General features: G+C 38.3%; 1 protein-coding gene across 3 annotated transcripts in view; it reads right to left on the reverse strand.

Annotated features, from left to right (window-relative positions):
* Nucleotides 1–2257: 2257 nt before the first annotated feature.
* EPM2A (EPM2A, laforin glucan phosphatase) overlaps nt 2258–14309 on the reverse strand; it is a 39646-nt gene continuing 27594 nt past the window's right edge. For all 3 annotated transcript variants that reach the window (XM_027687446.1, XM_027687463.1, XM_027687455.1), the window contains 2 exons: nt 5615–5856; nt 2258–4186 (listed from right to left, as the gene is read on the reverse strand). In XM_027687446.1, the coding sequence (XP_027543247.1) occupies nt 3906–4186; nt 5615–5856 (523 nt within the window). In that variant the 3' untranslated portion in view covers nt 2258–3905. The remainder of the gene's footprint in view (nt 4187–5614; nt 5857–14309) is intronic.

Genomic DNA, 14309 nt, shown 5'->3' on the forward strand with positions numbered 1-14309 from the left:
CAAGCAGGCTTGACTGGCAGTCTCAAATTTTAATTCCGTTCCAGAGCAGAAACACTGTTTTGCACATGGTTTTGTGCAGCGCACACAACTGAGTTGCCAGGTGTGAGACCTTCCAACTACTTTGGAGTATTGCCTGGTATCAAACCTGCAGCCAAAGCTTCATTGTGCTCGATGCTGTACAGAGAGGGAAGACCATAAACTTACAGCCAAAGCAAGTGCCAAAGGGACCAAAGTTCAAAGCGCGAAATAGCAAGTAAGGAGTGAGGGAGATAGGAAGGTATTCAACAGTCACACCAGCCAGACCAGTTCTCTTTCATCAGGTTGCATCACCCACCTAAAAATGTTGTGGAAGATTGTCACTAGTACTTTTCTGATGTCAAAAGGAAAAATATTGACAATATTATACCACTTAAATCCCAATCCATCCCTCAAGGGGCTGTGCTTGTTACAAAATCACTTGTAAGAGCTAGAACTGCTTAGCTCCTTCATGTACATAGCCCTGGAAAAGAACATATACTACTGTTTGGCCTAATAATGACATTGAGATACTCTAAGTACCTGGAGTTATAAATGTTCCTATTTCATTCAGCAAATTCTACTTTCTTCTTTAATTTAACAGAGGTAAAAACATGGCTTAATGGAGGTAAAAACAGAGCAAAGAATACTGATGCTCATAGCATCAGAGAACCATTTTCCCCAACTGATGCTCTTCAGTGATGAGTTATCAAAATATTTCTACCTGATTTCCGTTATTGTTTGTGTATTAGTTTGACTTTGCGAGCCCACTCCAAAATAACCATTCCTGTCTATGTGTTTCTAATTCTTTCTATAAAAGCTGTTCTTCTCTAAATTTTGTAGCACTTTATTACTAAAGTAGCAAGGAAATATACAAGTATCTAAACAACAGCCTGTCTTCATCCTTTCATCCAAATTACATCAAGAGGCTAGTCTGTGGAAAGAGCTAATGATCCAATCAGCATAAGAACATATTACAAATTGGAATTCTAATAGATAATCTCTAGAAGCAGATTTATTACGTACTTACACATTTGGAGAAATTGGATATTTTTATATGATTGCTTTTGCTGTTGCTTTAGTCTCTTGTAATGATCCCTTTAGCATTTAAGTTCCTAGCTGTATTCATTAGAAACGGGTTTGAATGAATGTTGCTTGACAGAGTAGCCTTCAATGAGGAAGGCAGGACAGCGGCAGTGAGGAAAAAAAGGATGCTACAAATAGATACCAAGGGACTGCAAGCCCCTGAGGTCCCCCTGAGATCTTTTTGCATTCTTTGTTCGTGTGATGCTATCAAGTTGCTTTTATGCAGTTCATCAGCCAATGCAACGTGTATACGATATGTGCTCCCAAGCAGTTCAGTATACAAGCAAACTGAAGTGACAATAAGCAATGAATCAACAACCCTTTGGTGAAATGACAATAAACAATGAATTAGCAGCCCCTTGCTAGGGCTTCCTTGAATCTGTGACTCCTGTATCATTTGAATTCCTGCCCTACAAATGAAGCACCAGTCTGCTTCCATTGCTGATAAAATCAGAACTAGGAAACAGCCAATAGAGAGTGGCTGTACTTACCTAATCATATACTTACTTGCTTGTGCCATGTTATGCACTGTTCAGTCGCAAGAGCCCTAAAAAGAAATATAGTTAGCTGTGAAAGAAGAACCAAATCCACAGGTACTTGTCCCAACATCTATTACAAGATGCATCTGGTAGAAGGGTCTATCTGTCAGGGATGCTTGGAAACACACTTGAAGATTGAGGTTTCAAACATATCTCAACAGAAATGTAAAACTTAAGCAAGTTGTACTCTCTGCTTATGCCATTCTCCTCCTCTCAGTGCTTGATTTTGAGAGGCACACAGTAGCAAAACCTCACCATTTTTGCTTTAAACTTAGTCCAAATGAGGTAACTCCTGGGCAGGCAGCCGTAGCTCTGCTATTTGCACACAAGCCCAGCAGCCAGACAGCATCACTAACACACTTGCTCTGCTCTCTGCATGGGGCTAGGAGTAGAAACACCTTTTTTTGTCTTTGGAAATGCCAGAGGTGCCATATCATCCACACACCTTTACCGTGTTGTTTATTTGAGACTTCCCACCAAAACTGACACAACACAGCAGACAAGACATCGCTGTGACCCTTAAAGAGGCTGGTCCCAGTTCTATATAGAAATATAAGTCACGATCCTTTTTGCTACTTGTGAAATTGGGAGACAAAGACATATGACAAAATGGGCTTCTGGAATTGTCATTATGTCTTTATTTAATAGAGAACTTATCAATTTTCTAAACAGGCAGCATTATTTCAAAAAACTGGACACAAAGTCATGACCAAAACCAAACACAGAATAACTTAAATAAACATTTTTTCTTTTGAAGATGATTGAAGTATAGGATAAATAAAATGTATTATATTATTTTGGAGTTTCTCCATAAGCAGTTCATATCTAATAGTTTCTCCATTAAGTATTCAGAAAATCAATATATATCAGCTAAACTACTCTGGCACTGACTGCATCTTTAGAGGAACAAGTTGGCTGGAAAAAATGAGATTTCACTGAAGAATAAACCTACAGAAATTAAGTTTCTTAATGTTCATGCATCCTTAATCCTCTCCTCCTTAGGAAATACGTTCTCTCCCTTCTCTCTTGAACTCAACCTACAGCAAATTGGTTTTACCTGAGCAAGGCTGGAAGCTGTTGGTGCCACTGCTTAGTTTAGCTAAGTGACCAGACAGCACTGGAAAACATTAGGGATCATCCACAAAACAAACATTAGCCTGCTGAGCCTAAGCTCCTGAGAAACTCTTCTCAGAGTTGCTCTTTGCTCCTTCAGAGGAATGTATCCACTTTATTTACTCCAGAAGTAGCCCAGCACTAGCTTCAATCAGCTAAACCTAACATCCATGAACATCCACACACTGCTTGCACAAGGAGAGGCTTTTGCTATAGTGAAGATTCAAATCCAGGTCAACAGTCCAGAGGCTGTGATGTCAATCATGCACAGAGGCTTATCACAAAGTTCCAATAGGTCCTGTCTTACCCCAGTGCTTAAATTGACTTGGCACCTAGGGAGCCCATTGTACAGCACTGCACAGACCAGAAAAGCAAAATGTAGCTTCAACTCAGAGAACTCACAGCCTAGGATAATATAATAAATAGTGGTCTTTCCCCACAACAGAGCAAGACTGAAGCAGGTGGAGCTGTTTCCTCTCTTTGTGTCACATTCCAGCACAATCTCAATGTCATAAAAGCATAGTTGTAGCTCATAATATTTAATATTAACTAGAAAGACAAAGAGAGCAAATTTTAGTTCACTACATTAGACATTAGCTTTTTGTTTAAGAAATTGAGTTGAAAAACCGATTTCCTTATGGTCTTTCTCATTAATACCACTTGTCTACAAAATTACTACAAAACACTGCAACAATCTCCACTCTGCCTAAAACAGCTGAGCAGCTTTGACGATGATCTGCTCCACCCTAACCTGAAGATTAATTCAGTCAACCTTTACACTGTTTTTTTTGAGAATGCCTTTGCTTTCTTGTCACTGAAATATTGTCAACTCTATTTCACCTCACCTCTTGTTTAGTGTCTACCTCAAAATCTCAGTTCCTATAGGCAAGAGGCTAGAAGAAAATCTTAGTTTCGCTTTGCAGAATTTCTAGGTCTCATATTTGCACCAAAAGGCTTGAAAACATGCATTGTATCAGCTTAAAGAAAGCAAATAAAAAATACCCCAAGGCACTTTTTAAACAAAATTCTCATGACTTTTATGACAGTCTTATAATCTGAAGAGGTGAAGTTGGTGCCTGAGTCATGATTTCTAAGTCCTTGGGGTTCAAACATAAGGGTTCCTCTTCACCTTCCTTTTCCTCTTCTGCTTTTCTACTCTTGTATTCGGTATGAGGAACGAAGATGCCCAAATTTCTGGTAGAAATCATCTTCAGCACGATTCAGAGCTTCCTCATCTATGTAGACAGCTGGTCTCCGGGAAGTCAAAAAGTACTGGACTTTCCGCAGGCTCCATCCCATCACGTACTTCAGCCAGCCACTGACAGCAGCTGTAGACCTGCCGACACCAGCATTGCAATGAACATAGACAGTGTGTCCATTCTCCAGTAGCCCGTGCAAGAGGCAGACAGCTTGTGGCAACATCTGTATTCTTCCTAAGGTTAAAAATAAGGCACATTCATTTGCACTGGAGAAAGCTAAGTTCACGGCTGAGATTTTATCTGTAGAGCCTGATGAACTGTGAATAATAATGGCAAACCTGATGTATTTGAGGTTTTTTTCTTTCTTTTCTCAAATGACCTTCTACACTAACTTGTTTTTTTCTTGCAACATAGAATCAGATAACACAAAACTGTAAAATGCTCCCAGTCTTCTCTAAATATACATTCTGATTAACATTGGATGTGCATGGCATACTCGTTTTCACAAGAACTGAGGCAAGGCAGCAAATTACATAGACCAGGACATCTTACATGGCCTTAAAGTCAGTAAGCCAAAAATGAAATGTTTCTTAGTACCACAGGTTTGTGAAGGTACCTACATACTGCGGCTTTCCAAAACATTGTAATGAAGGCCATCAAGTCAATAGTACGTCAGGGATGGAAAGCAGAGGACTTAATACTGTTTTAATTTTTTGCTGTACAACTTAATACTGTTATGATTAATTGTGTACTAAGCATATGGTTAAACAACACAGAACAGCCTTTCTCAGTCCCAAAGGGATGAATATACTATATTTCCAGACACCTTTCTCCCTGCTATCCCGGGAACTGAAGCTGCAGAGCCCAACTTTTCCTCAGGGCACAGATGAGCACAGATGTTTAGCTCTTTCAAATCCCAGTTTTAAGGTCCCCTGTCTTCCCTGATGTCCTATTACTGATATGACAGTTCTCTGAGGCAGCAGTATTTCACTGTGTTGAAAGCAGTCTCTTCTGCTGGTAGGTTGCTCACTTAAAAACATGCTCACTTTCTAACCTATTGTCTGGAAACAAGATTTTGAACTGAGTATTCCAACCAAGGACTTAAAAATACTAGTCATTTATGTTGCAGCAGAGGTGCTATGAACATTCTAAGTTAATTAAATATTATTATAAAATGTCTCTATGGAGATTATTGATTAGGCTGAGATACTATAGTTAAAGTAAAAATATTTGCTGCGGAAGGGAACAGGAGAGCACAGCTGTCTGACACACAGCACTGTCTCTCCATTTTTAATCAGAAAGGGTGGCAAGCCATCCTGCTGTGCAAGCTTGCAGTCTTCCACCTACACAGTATATTTTCATTATATGGTCTGAATTAAAGCTGAAAGCAAAAACAGTCAAGCAGTTATTGATGTCAGATGGCTTTAAACTCAAATACATAATAATGCCAGACACAAAGTATTTTAGATGGCCTCTCTGCTTACAAGAAAATATGAATAATTTGTTAAAGACAGCACACAAAGAAATTATAACTTGTGTGCTAAGTATATTTTTATGCAAAATTTACACAGATGAAAAAAACAAACTGTCACAAAAATGGCAGATTAGTAACTCAAAAGGTTTGTTGCTACTAATTTACTGCAAGAGTGACCTAAACATTACCTTCAGTGCTCATGTCTGCAGTTGGCAGCCAGACATACACAAGACCTTCCTCTTTATACAGTTTCATGAGGATTTCAGGGCTCATGGGTTCTGGGTAGCGGTTGCAGCCCCAGGAATTCTGAACAATGTCCCATTCAGTCTGGAAGTTCATCACAGCTGTAACACCCAGCTCGTGCTTCAGCTTGATGGTCACATGCTCCAGCTGCCGAGGGCAACTTCCCAGCCAGATGTTTGGCAGAATCCTAGCATTGAGAAAATATTGCAGTGGGATTGATTAAAATATCTTAAGATGGAAACTGCCAAGTTCAGTGGTGTTCCAGTTCGAAACCTGATGAACATCATCACACAAACACTGCTAAGCACAGCCTTTTCAGGTCATGCAGTAAGCAACTTCTCATTTCATTACAACTTCTTATTTCATTGCTGTTGATTTGCTAATGTTTGAAGCTGGGTATCAAGTTCCTAACCTACCACAAACGGCCAAATGATCTGAGAAAAGAAATTCAGAGCATAGTTAGTAGCAGAGGTCTCCAAGGCATCCATTAAGCTTGCAGTAGAAGCTTAGTAACATCACAGATCAGAATTAGAAAACTCCGAAGATTCGTGCAATTTGTACATACGCACATACAAAAAAAAAGAGACCTAAAGGAGTCACATGATCCAGATCTGAATTACTTTAGTAATAAGTCAAACACATAAAACTCTTCCAACTTTGTACTTACCACTATAATAAGGAAAGTAGAAAAATAAAATCAATTTGAACCATCCTTCTGTAATGAAACTCAAAAATTAATCAGTAATTTTCTTCTAATTTTTCTCTGATCTTGTGGAGTCTAGTGGGAATCAAATGCAGAATTACAACACGTGTCTAGCTTCCCTCAAGGCCTGAAGAACCCCAAATTTTTCAAGAAAACTCAAGAGGTTTGCGTGGGATGGATAAACAACCATATTTCTGGTACTTATCTAAAACAAGCTTCAAGACTTCTGTGGTTTTCCCATTGTTAATTATCATAAAACTATTGTATGTCTCAACAGATTTTGACATTATAAACTGAATACTAAGAGCTTTTTAATCTGGTTAATAGGGTTTTAACCTGCACATCCAATTAAATTGATGGTATCTACAAAGAATTATTTATATGCTCAAATTATTAGTGATCTCCTTTAATTTATTTTGCTTCCATAAACTTTGATTTTGAACATGCAACGCACAAACTACACAAAATATCCCTGCACTTGAACATGTAACTTTGCAAACATTAATAACTGCAACAAAATCTGGAATACTATTAACTGCAACTTTGCAAACATTATTAACTGCAAATCTGCAACAAAAGCAAGATCCTTAAACATAAAATGTCTTTCATGCATTTCTTATGGTCCTTTTCAGTTTTAATCTCAGAAACGAATAAGGAAAGTTTTATGTTTATTCAGGAACCTATAGACCGCCCTTAAATCAACAGGTAGCTATTTCCATTTCACTATCACAGCAATAAGTGCTTACTAGCATTTAATTAAGACCTGTAATTGACTGAAATGATTAAATACTGCTATATTAATACTGAATATGGTCAAAAGAAAAAATTCAGATCCAGGAAGCACTAATTATTACTGTTTCCTGCATGTCAGCTGCATCCACAGTGAGTTGCATAATAGCCACACAAATGCAGTCTTTGGCTTTGGCCCCTGTTTCAGTGAGACAACACACTTGATCTCAGCATATGGTAACTGAGACCAATTTAAACAAATATATTGCATAGCAAATAACCATTTCAACCCTGTTTCAACAGTGAGATTGTTTGAAGAGATTTGACTTAGTTGTTTCACATACACGTTCTGGTCAAGATTGCTTTGAGGGTATTTCCCACTGCTAATAGAAAATGCATTTGTTTGTAAGAAACAATAAATTCAATAAATCTGAAATTTCAAAAATTAAGATTTACATTCTTCGTCACTTTTCTCTCAGTCCTGAACACTACCTTTATAAAGGAGAGAAGACTTGGAAAGAAAGAAATCTTAATACACAGTCTTTCTTAAGCTACAAATTAAATTCAGATCATCTAATAAGAAATATCAGTACTCAGTCAGCAGTGGACTCCACAGCAGCCTGAAAGAAAGGAAATAAATACACAAATTGTATATTCCTGTTACGTTCAAGGCACAATTCCACATACTGGTACAAGAAGGGAGCTTCTCAAAATTGCCCAAAATCCAGCGCAACCAGTTCAAGTATTCCCACTGATCAGAGGGGTGAGCAGAGGTCCACTGCAACAACTGCTGTGCTGACCCACTTTCCACATGCCAGCCCCACAGCAAACCCCATCCTAACCTGAATGAGTGACCACTGTCAGGATTCTGCCGCAGGAATTCACCACAATGATTAGAGCATTTCAAGGTGGTGAATGTAAGTTCAAGTGCCCTAACAGATAGTGACAAATGGTTGGAGATGACCAATGCCCACAACACTCCATCACTGAGCAAGAAAAATGGCAGTATCACTAACATCTCATGACAATATGAGGATATTATTTCAAGAACAAGAACATTAGTATCCTTCCTTCAAAGGCTTTCCTGGAGGCTCATATATATGTAATTCAACTGACACTTTGGGAAACATCTAATATGCTAAATTACCGTTACAGGAGAGCAAAAGTGTGTTTTCTTGGATTTGATTGAATCAGGAGTGACTAAAGCATTTCTGAGATGAATAAAATTCTGGGTAGTATTCTTGCTTCCAGAAAAATCAATGCTTTATATTTTTTTCCCCAATGATTATTTACAGGGTGAACATCATAGCTGTGCTATTTGCAAGACTCCTGGAATATACACTATTTGTTTATTTTGTTCTTGCAGCCTAACAGGTAAGACTTCTCTATTGCACAATAGTATTTGCATTTACCGAAAAATCTGATGAATTTACCAAGTTTTTATCTCTGTCTTCCCTGTAATTAACTAAACTAGCAGCAGCCTTCAGAGACTGACCAAAAAAAAACATTTAGGACAGCTAATTCTTGCAAACTATTTTATGATCAGGTTCTAGAGTTTAGCCTTTGAGAGGACCAAGATGTAGCCTTGACCTTGGTCGTCAAGCTCCTTATTTACCCGCCTACAAATAACTGTAAAGTCTTGGTCTTGCTGAACAAGGCTTAGGCACTCTTTACCAGGAAAACTGACCATGCAGAAAACAGTAATGAAAAGCTGTCCTATCAGTCCATTTATGTAAAAGTTCTCAGATAATCCTACTGAATGGTACGTATATTTCTATTTGGCTTCATCTGGTTCATGCCTTACCTTTGTCTGACATCAGAAGGAAGGAATAAAAGGGTTAGTGCACATGTGAGTACAGAGATTGATGCAGAGTTTAGCAGCTATATTTTATATATATTTCCTAAAGGTGTAGCATGCAACTACAGCTACACATAACTTACAGTAAAACTTATTCTGCATTCCCAGAAGAGTAACATTTATAATTCAGTCAATTTACCCCCAGCATTTTGTGTTGCTTGTAGGCATACAGAGTGGTTTTTTGTAGCAATGTAGTGTTATTACCCTGACACCACTACAAGCAAGCAGCCCAAAGGGAATGTAGGCCTGAAGTACAACTCAGTTAGAGATGGTTTTTTGCAGCACTTGAACTACTAGAGACTGTTTCCAATTACAGCACATTCTTATTTCCTCCCCTGATGGCACTGGAGCAGGAACTCGTTCAGAATGGAAAATTAGGACCTGTTTGTACCAAAAGCTTCATAGAAACTTTCAACTTTTAACTGAATTTAAACTACTTTTTAAGAGCAAATATCTGTTCTCTGTCTCATTTGACACACACACAAAAAGAGATTTCCAAAAGTATTGCTTTGAGCATATTCAAAATGAGAATATAGGAAATCCTACCAGCCGTAGCTGAGATGCTCTTTCATCTTTTCTCTGCTCTTTGCCTTGTGACAAGGCACATCACTTTAAATGGCGATACCACTGGATTATGATGATCCAGAACTATCATCCTGCCTGTTCTCCTTCTTTGGCCAGTGGCAAACAAGATATAGCAGCTTATTCTTAGGTCTGTGTGTGCCTTCCCTGAAATACCAAGGTAGACATCTCTTTTCTAGGCCTTTCTTGTTCTTTTCTGCTGAACCTGTGACAGTGAAAACACTAAGAGCACTTGCTAGAAAACAGAGAGGTTCCTGTACTTTTGTCAGAGAAATCTAGAAACATCACTTAGACTGCTGTGTAATGCCCTGAAATTTATTCAGATAGAATGATTTTCAAATCACCAAATTCTGCTCTCCAGCAGAAGATCTGAACACTTTCAAATATTGTTTGATATGTAGAAAGCACACTGATTACTATCCTTGCCTTCAGAAATACTTTTCTAATGTCCAATATGAATAGTGCAGGCACAGGTCATAGAGACACCTTCTTTTCTCCATAATGGACACAAAGAATAGATTATTCCCTTCCACTCTGCAAAATCCTTTTACTTCTCTGCAAGTTACTAACACACTCTGACACCACTTTGTATTCTTCACACATACACGTACACGCACACCCACTTGTCATATATTCAAAGCATCTGATCATTCTTGTTTGCCTTTGGCCTCTCTCTCTTTCTTAATATGTTATGCCCAGTACTGAAAAGAGTACATTTCTGAGAAGAACCAAAGATTACTTACTTCTTATGCTTCAAAGGCTTTATCTCTCTTTATACTTCCCTGGCTGTCTTTCTACAGCATGTCATTGCTGACCTATATTCAACATGGAATTCGCTTTTCAAGTTAAGATCTCTCAAAACAGATGAACCTACTCAAGGAGAGACCAAAATTTGTCCCAAACAGAATTATTTAAGATTTTATTAGTTACAACTGCCAGTGGTGTCAAATAAAGCTAAATCAATATGCAGATGAGATTCACAGTTGATGAATGCATCTTAATAATATGTCTTGGAATAAATAATCTCACGTACACATCGCTGTGTTTTCAGTTAGCTATAATCAAATAGAAAGGGAACCAGTATATGCTTGCAGTGGTGCTAGGTGAAAATGTTGATTTATAAAGATTTCAAAGTGGTAATATGAGCCTATACAAAGCAGTGAACTGAAAGGAACAGAAAATTTATAGTAACCTTCTAAAAATCAGTGATCCCATTCTATGCACTGAAACTTTGAACTCTGTACTATTTTACTGCATAAAGATACAGAAAAATGAAAGCATTCAAAATACAGTACATGACAGATATTTTTTGTGAAAATACTTTCATATGAGGGCAGACTAAGAATTTAGCATTTTTAAGAGGGAATTAGACAACTGCTTAAAGATAAAACACATGGGAGAGGCAAATCAACTGGTTTTAGCTACATAAAAGAGGCAAAAGTCCATGTAGTTTCACCTATAAAGCAACTACCAAGAGATGAGAAAAATGGCAACATTGTTTTAATAATTTTTTTTAGTTCTGCATTTTCCTCCAAAATACTGAAAACATAGGCAGATATCAAAACAGAGGAGTCCCTGTTTTGGTCTTGTACAAGAATTTCCTTGGTTTCCTTACATTATCTTTAAATAAATGAAAAAGAGATCTCTCAGTAAAATGCCTCCTTACCAATGAAATAATAATGTAGAATAATAATGTAGAGGGGTTATGACACTGTCATTTCATTGCACAGATCACACGGGTAAATGGCTGTGGTCTTAATTCCTTCTCCTCTTGACTTACTGATAAAGTCTCCTTGCAGAAGACAAGCCAGTGGAGGTTTTGTGATGAGAGGCTTGGCTTCAGCAGGATTGACTGAGCACAGTCTGATACACTCAACTGCCCAGCATGCAGTCAAGCAGTACTGGCCAGAGTAGGAAAGCAAGGTTTTATGAGGCTATGGTCTAACTGATGGAACACCAAGATGATATAGACAGGCTTAATAAGGTCACTCTTATCAAGAAAGATGGAGTAAATGGCCATAATCTTAGCAGAAGTCATCTAAGAAAAGTGTTGATTAATGATAAAACTATATCCTACTGAAACAACACAGCTGCAGACCTTGTAAAAACTACTTATATTCTTGAACAACAAATTGCTTTTACCTAAATGCCAGATGTAGAAGGACCACAAGTAATCGCTTATAAATTTGTTCTGCTTTACCACTGAGAGAGTGCAGTTTGTTGTGAAGTTAAGGATTCTACCTCAGGGCTTTAAATGAGGAGAATTAAAAAGACTATAATGTAGTTCCAAGGTGGTTTTTTTCTTACCCTTCTTATTTGGCACTCTGATGAAAAGCAATTAGGTCTGGCAAATTTTCTTCTTAGGTGTAATTTGAACTACTTATCTAGCCTCTCACATGGGAGCAGTCTTGGAATCTAAAAAGAAACACCTGCTTTTATCACTTTAGAACAACACTTTGTCAGCTTAGCAATACGCAAAGTTTCTCAAGCCCTTGAATTCTGAGTGTTATACTTAACAGTATCTTATTTATTCCATGTTCACAAATTTGTGGCATAAAATTACCTCATTTGCTGATATGCCAAGGAAATAAGCCATTAAGATTTGACCTCAAGCTGACAATGTGCTAAAATGAAAGCAGGTAAGAATAATATTAAACCTGCAACTGAAACACAGGGTTACCCAGACATGTATGAGACACTGAGCAACTGTGCCAACGCCTAAGCTCAGCGCAGCTATCTTCATTCATAACCTCCTGGTGACTTCAGATTGTGGAGAGGTCTGTATGCTTTATGGATTGTCCTAGCTTTTAATTCACCAGGGATACAGGATAAGAAGGATCCACATGAGTAGAATTAAAGTCAGTCCCATAAGAGAAGTTTAGTCTAGATGGAACCACAAAGTTTTCTCTTTATGGCCCATTTTCCCCTTCCACAGCCATCCTAAACGTTCCCTTAACAAGGAGCACAAGAGCTTTATTAGAAGAAACTCACCTCTCATAAGGACAGCTGCAGAGATCAAGAGCATTTCTAAGATCCTATACCTTGCCACAGCAGGTGTATTGGGTCTGGCTGAGATGGAGTTAATTTTCCCATAGCAGCCCTCACAGGGCCATGTTTTGCATTAGTAGCTAGAAAGGAAGAATGGGGGCAGGGAGGGGATGGGGGGGCATTTGTTAGTTAAAGCAGTTGCCTTCTGAGCAACCGCTACACATGCCGAAGCCCTGCTTCCCGGGAAGCGACCAAATATCGCTTGCTAACGGAAAGTAGAGAATAAACATAGGTTTTTTTCTCTTTGCTTGGGTGTGCACAAACTTTTGCTTTTGTTTCAGTAAACTGCTTTATCTCAACCTACAAGTCGTTTTCCATCTTATTTTTTCTCCCGTGTCCAGCTGGGAATGGGGAGTGATTGGTGGGTACCTGGTGTCCAGCCAAGGTCAACCCACCACAGCAGGGAAGCTATTTCATGAAAATACCAAAGCAACTGGTAAGTAAACCACATTCCCCACTGCAAAAAATTACAATAATATTTGGATAAATAAGCAGTATCACTATTGTACTCAGTAATCATAGACCACCATCAGGAGAAATGGGAAGAAGGAAGAGAAACACCTGGACAGCCCAGCAGAGAGTGCCAGAACAATCACAGTTCTAGGAGATAAGTTTTAAGAGAAAAGACTTAAAGGTCCAAGGGTTAAAATCAGAATGAACATACAGAGATATTCCAGCCTCAACCACTCTGTGATTCTGGTAAAAAAAGAACAGGAGTTGCCAAGCAAATACAAAATGGCTATAAAGGGGCAGGATACTAATTTGTTCGTCAAGCCTGCTGTGGAGAGAACAAGAAGAAATTAACTTAAATTGCACTAGGAAGACTTAAACTGAGATTAGTAAGGCTTTTTAATGGTAGGAATAGTGAGGTAATTGAATGGAAGAGTAACAGGCCTGTCGAGTCTCATCACTAAGATGAGATCATATTTTAGGTCAGGCTGGATAAACCTGGAATGATTTAAATGTAATTGAGATTGAGTTGGGGCAAGGAAATGGACTGGATGCTTTCCGAGGACTCTCTGAGCCTATGATCTATGATACTATAATCATAAACTTTAATTTCCATTTCTGGAATCACTACTTATATTAATTTATCAAGCTCCATCTTGAAATAATTTAGGTTCCTTGTCCTTCCTGCCCTATTTGAAAGGTCATGCCAGAATTCAGACATCATTCCTTTGATGACAGAAACCTTGTTCTAATTTACACTCTAAATTCATTCAGAGGCAATTAATATCCATTTGATCTTAAGGCAGGTTCAATTTCAATAATTCTTCTTTCTCCTTTGTACTAATTCCTGAATGTCTTTTACAAATAGTAATAGATCCCCTTTCTCAGTCTTCATTAAATGTGCTGTCTATCCCAGGCACCAGAAGAAATCAAAATATGGTAGCACAGAGTTTCTTTCAAGCCAATTTATTTATTTTGAAGGAGCACACTGTATGCAGCAGAAAGCAGGATTTGCCTTTGTAGGGAATGACTCTTCTTGTACTTTCATTGGTATAAACATTCTCTGAAAACAGTGTGACAGTTACAAAAATACAGCTTGAGAAGAGAATCAGGTTCCAAGGCTTGTACTGAACAACCCGAAAAGGGCTCCTCGATTGGCTTGTGAGGATCAATGCTGAAATGCTCCAATTATAGAATCTTGTCTCATGCAACCACGGTTGCCAATAGTTACTTCCTACATATGTCTCTGTGAGATTGCCAACATTCCCAT

This window comes from Neopelma chrysocephalum, unplaced genomic scaffold, assembly GCF_003984885.1.
Source record: "Neopelma chrysocephalum unplaced genomic scaffold, ASM398488v2 Primary Assembly neopelma1_23, whole genome shotgun sequence".
NCBI classification, from domain to species: domain Eukaryota; kingdom Metazoa; phylum Chordata; class Aves; order Passeriformes; family Pipridae; genus Neopelma; species Neopelma chrysocephalum.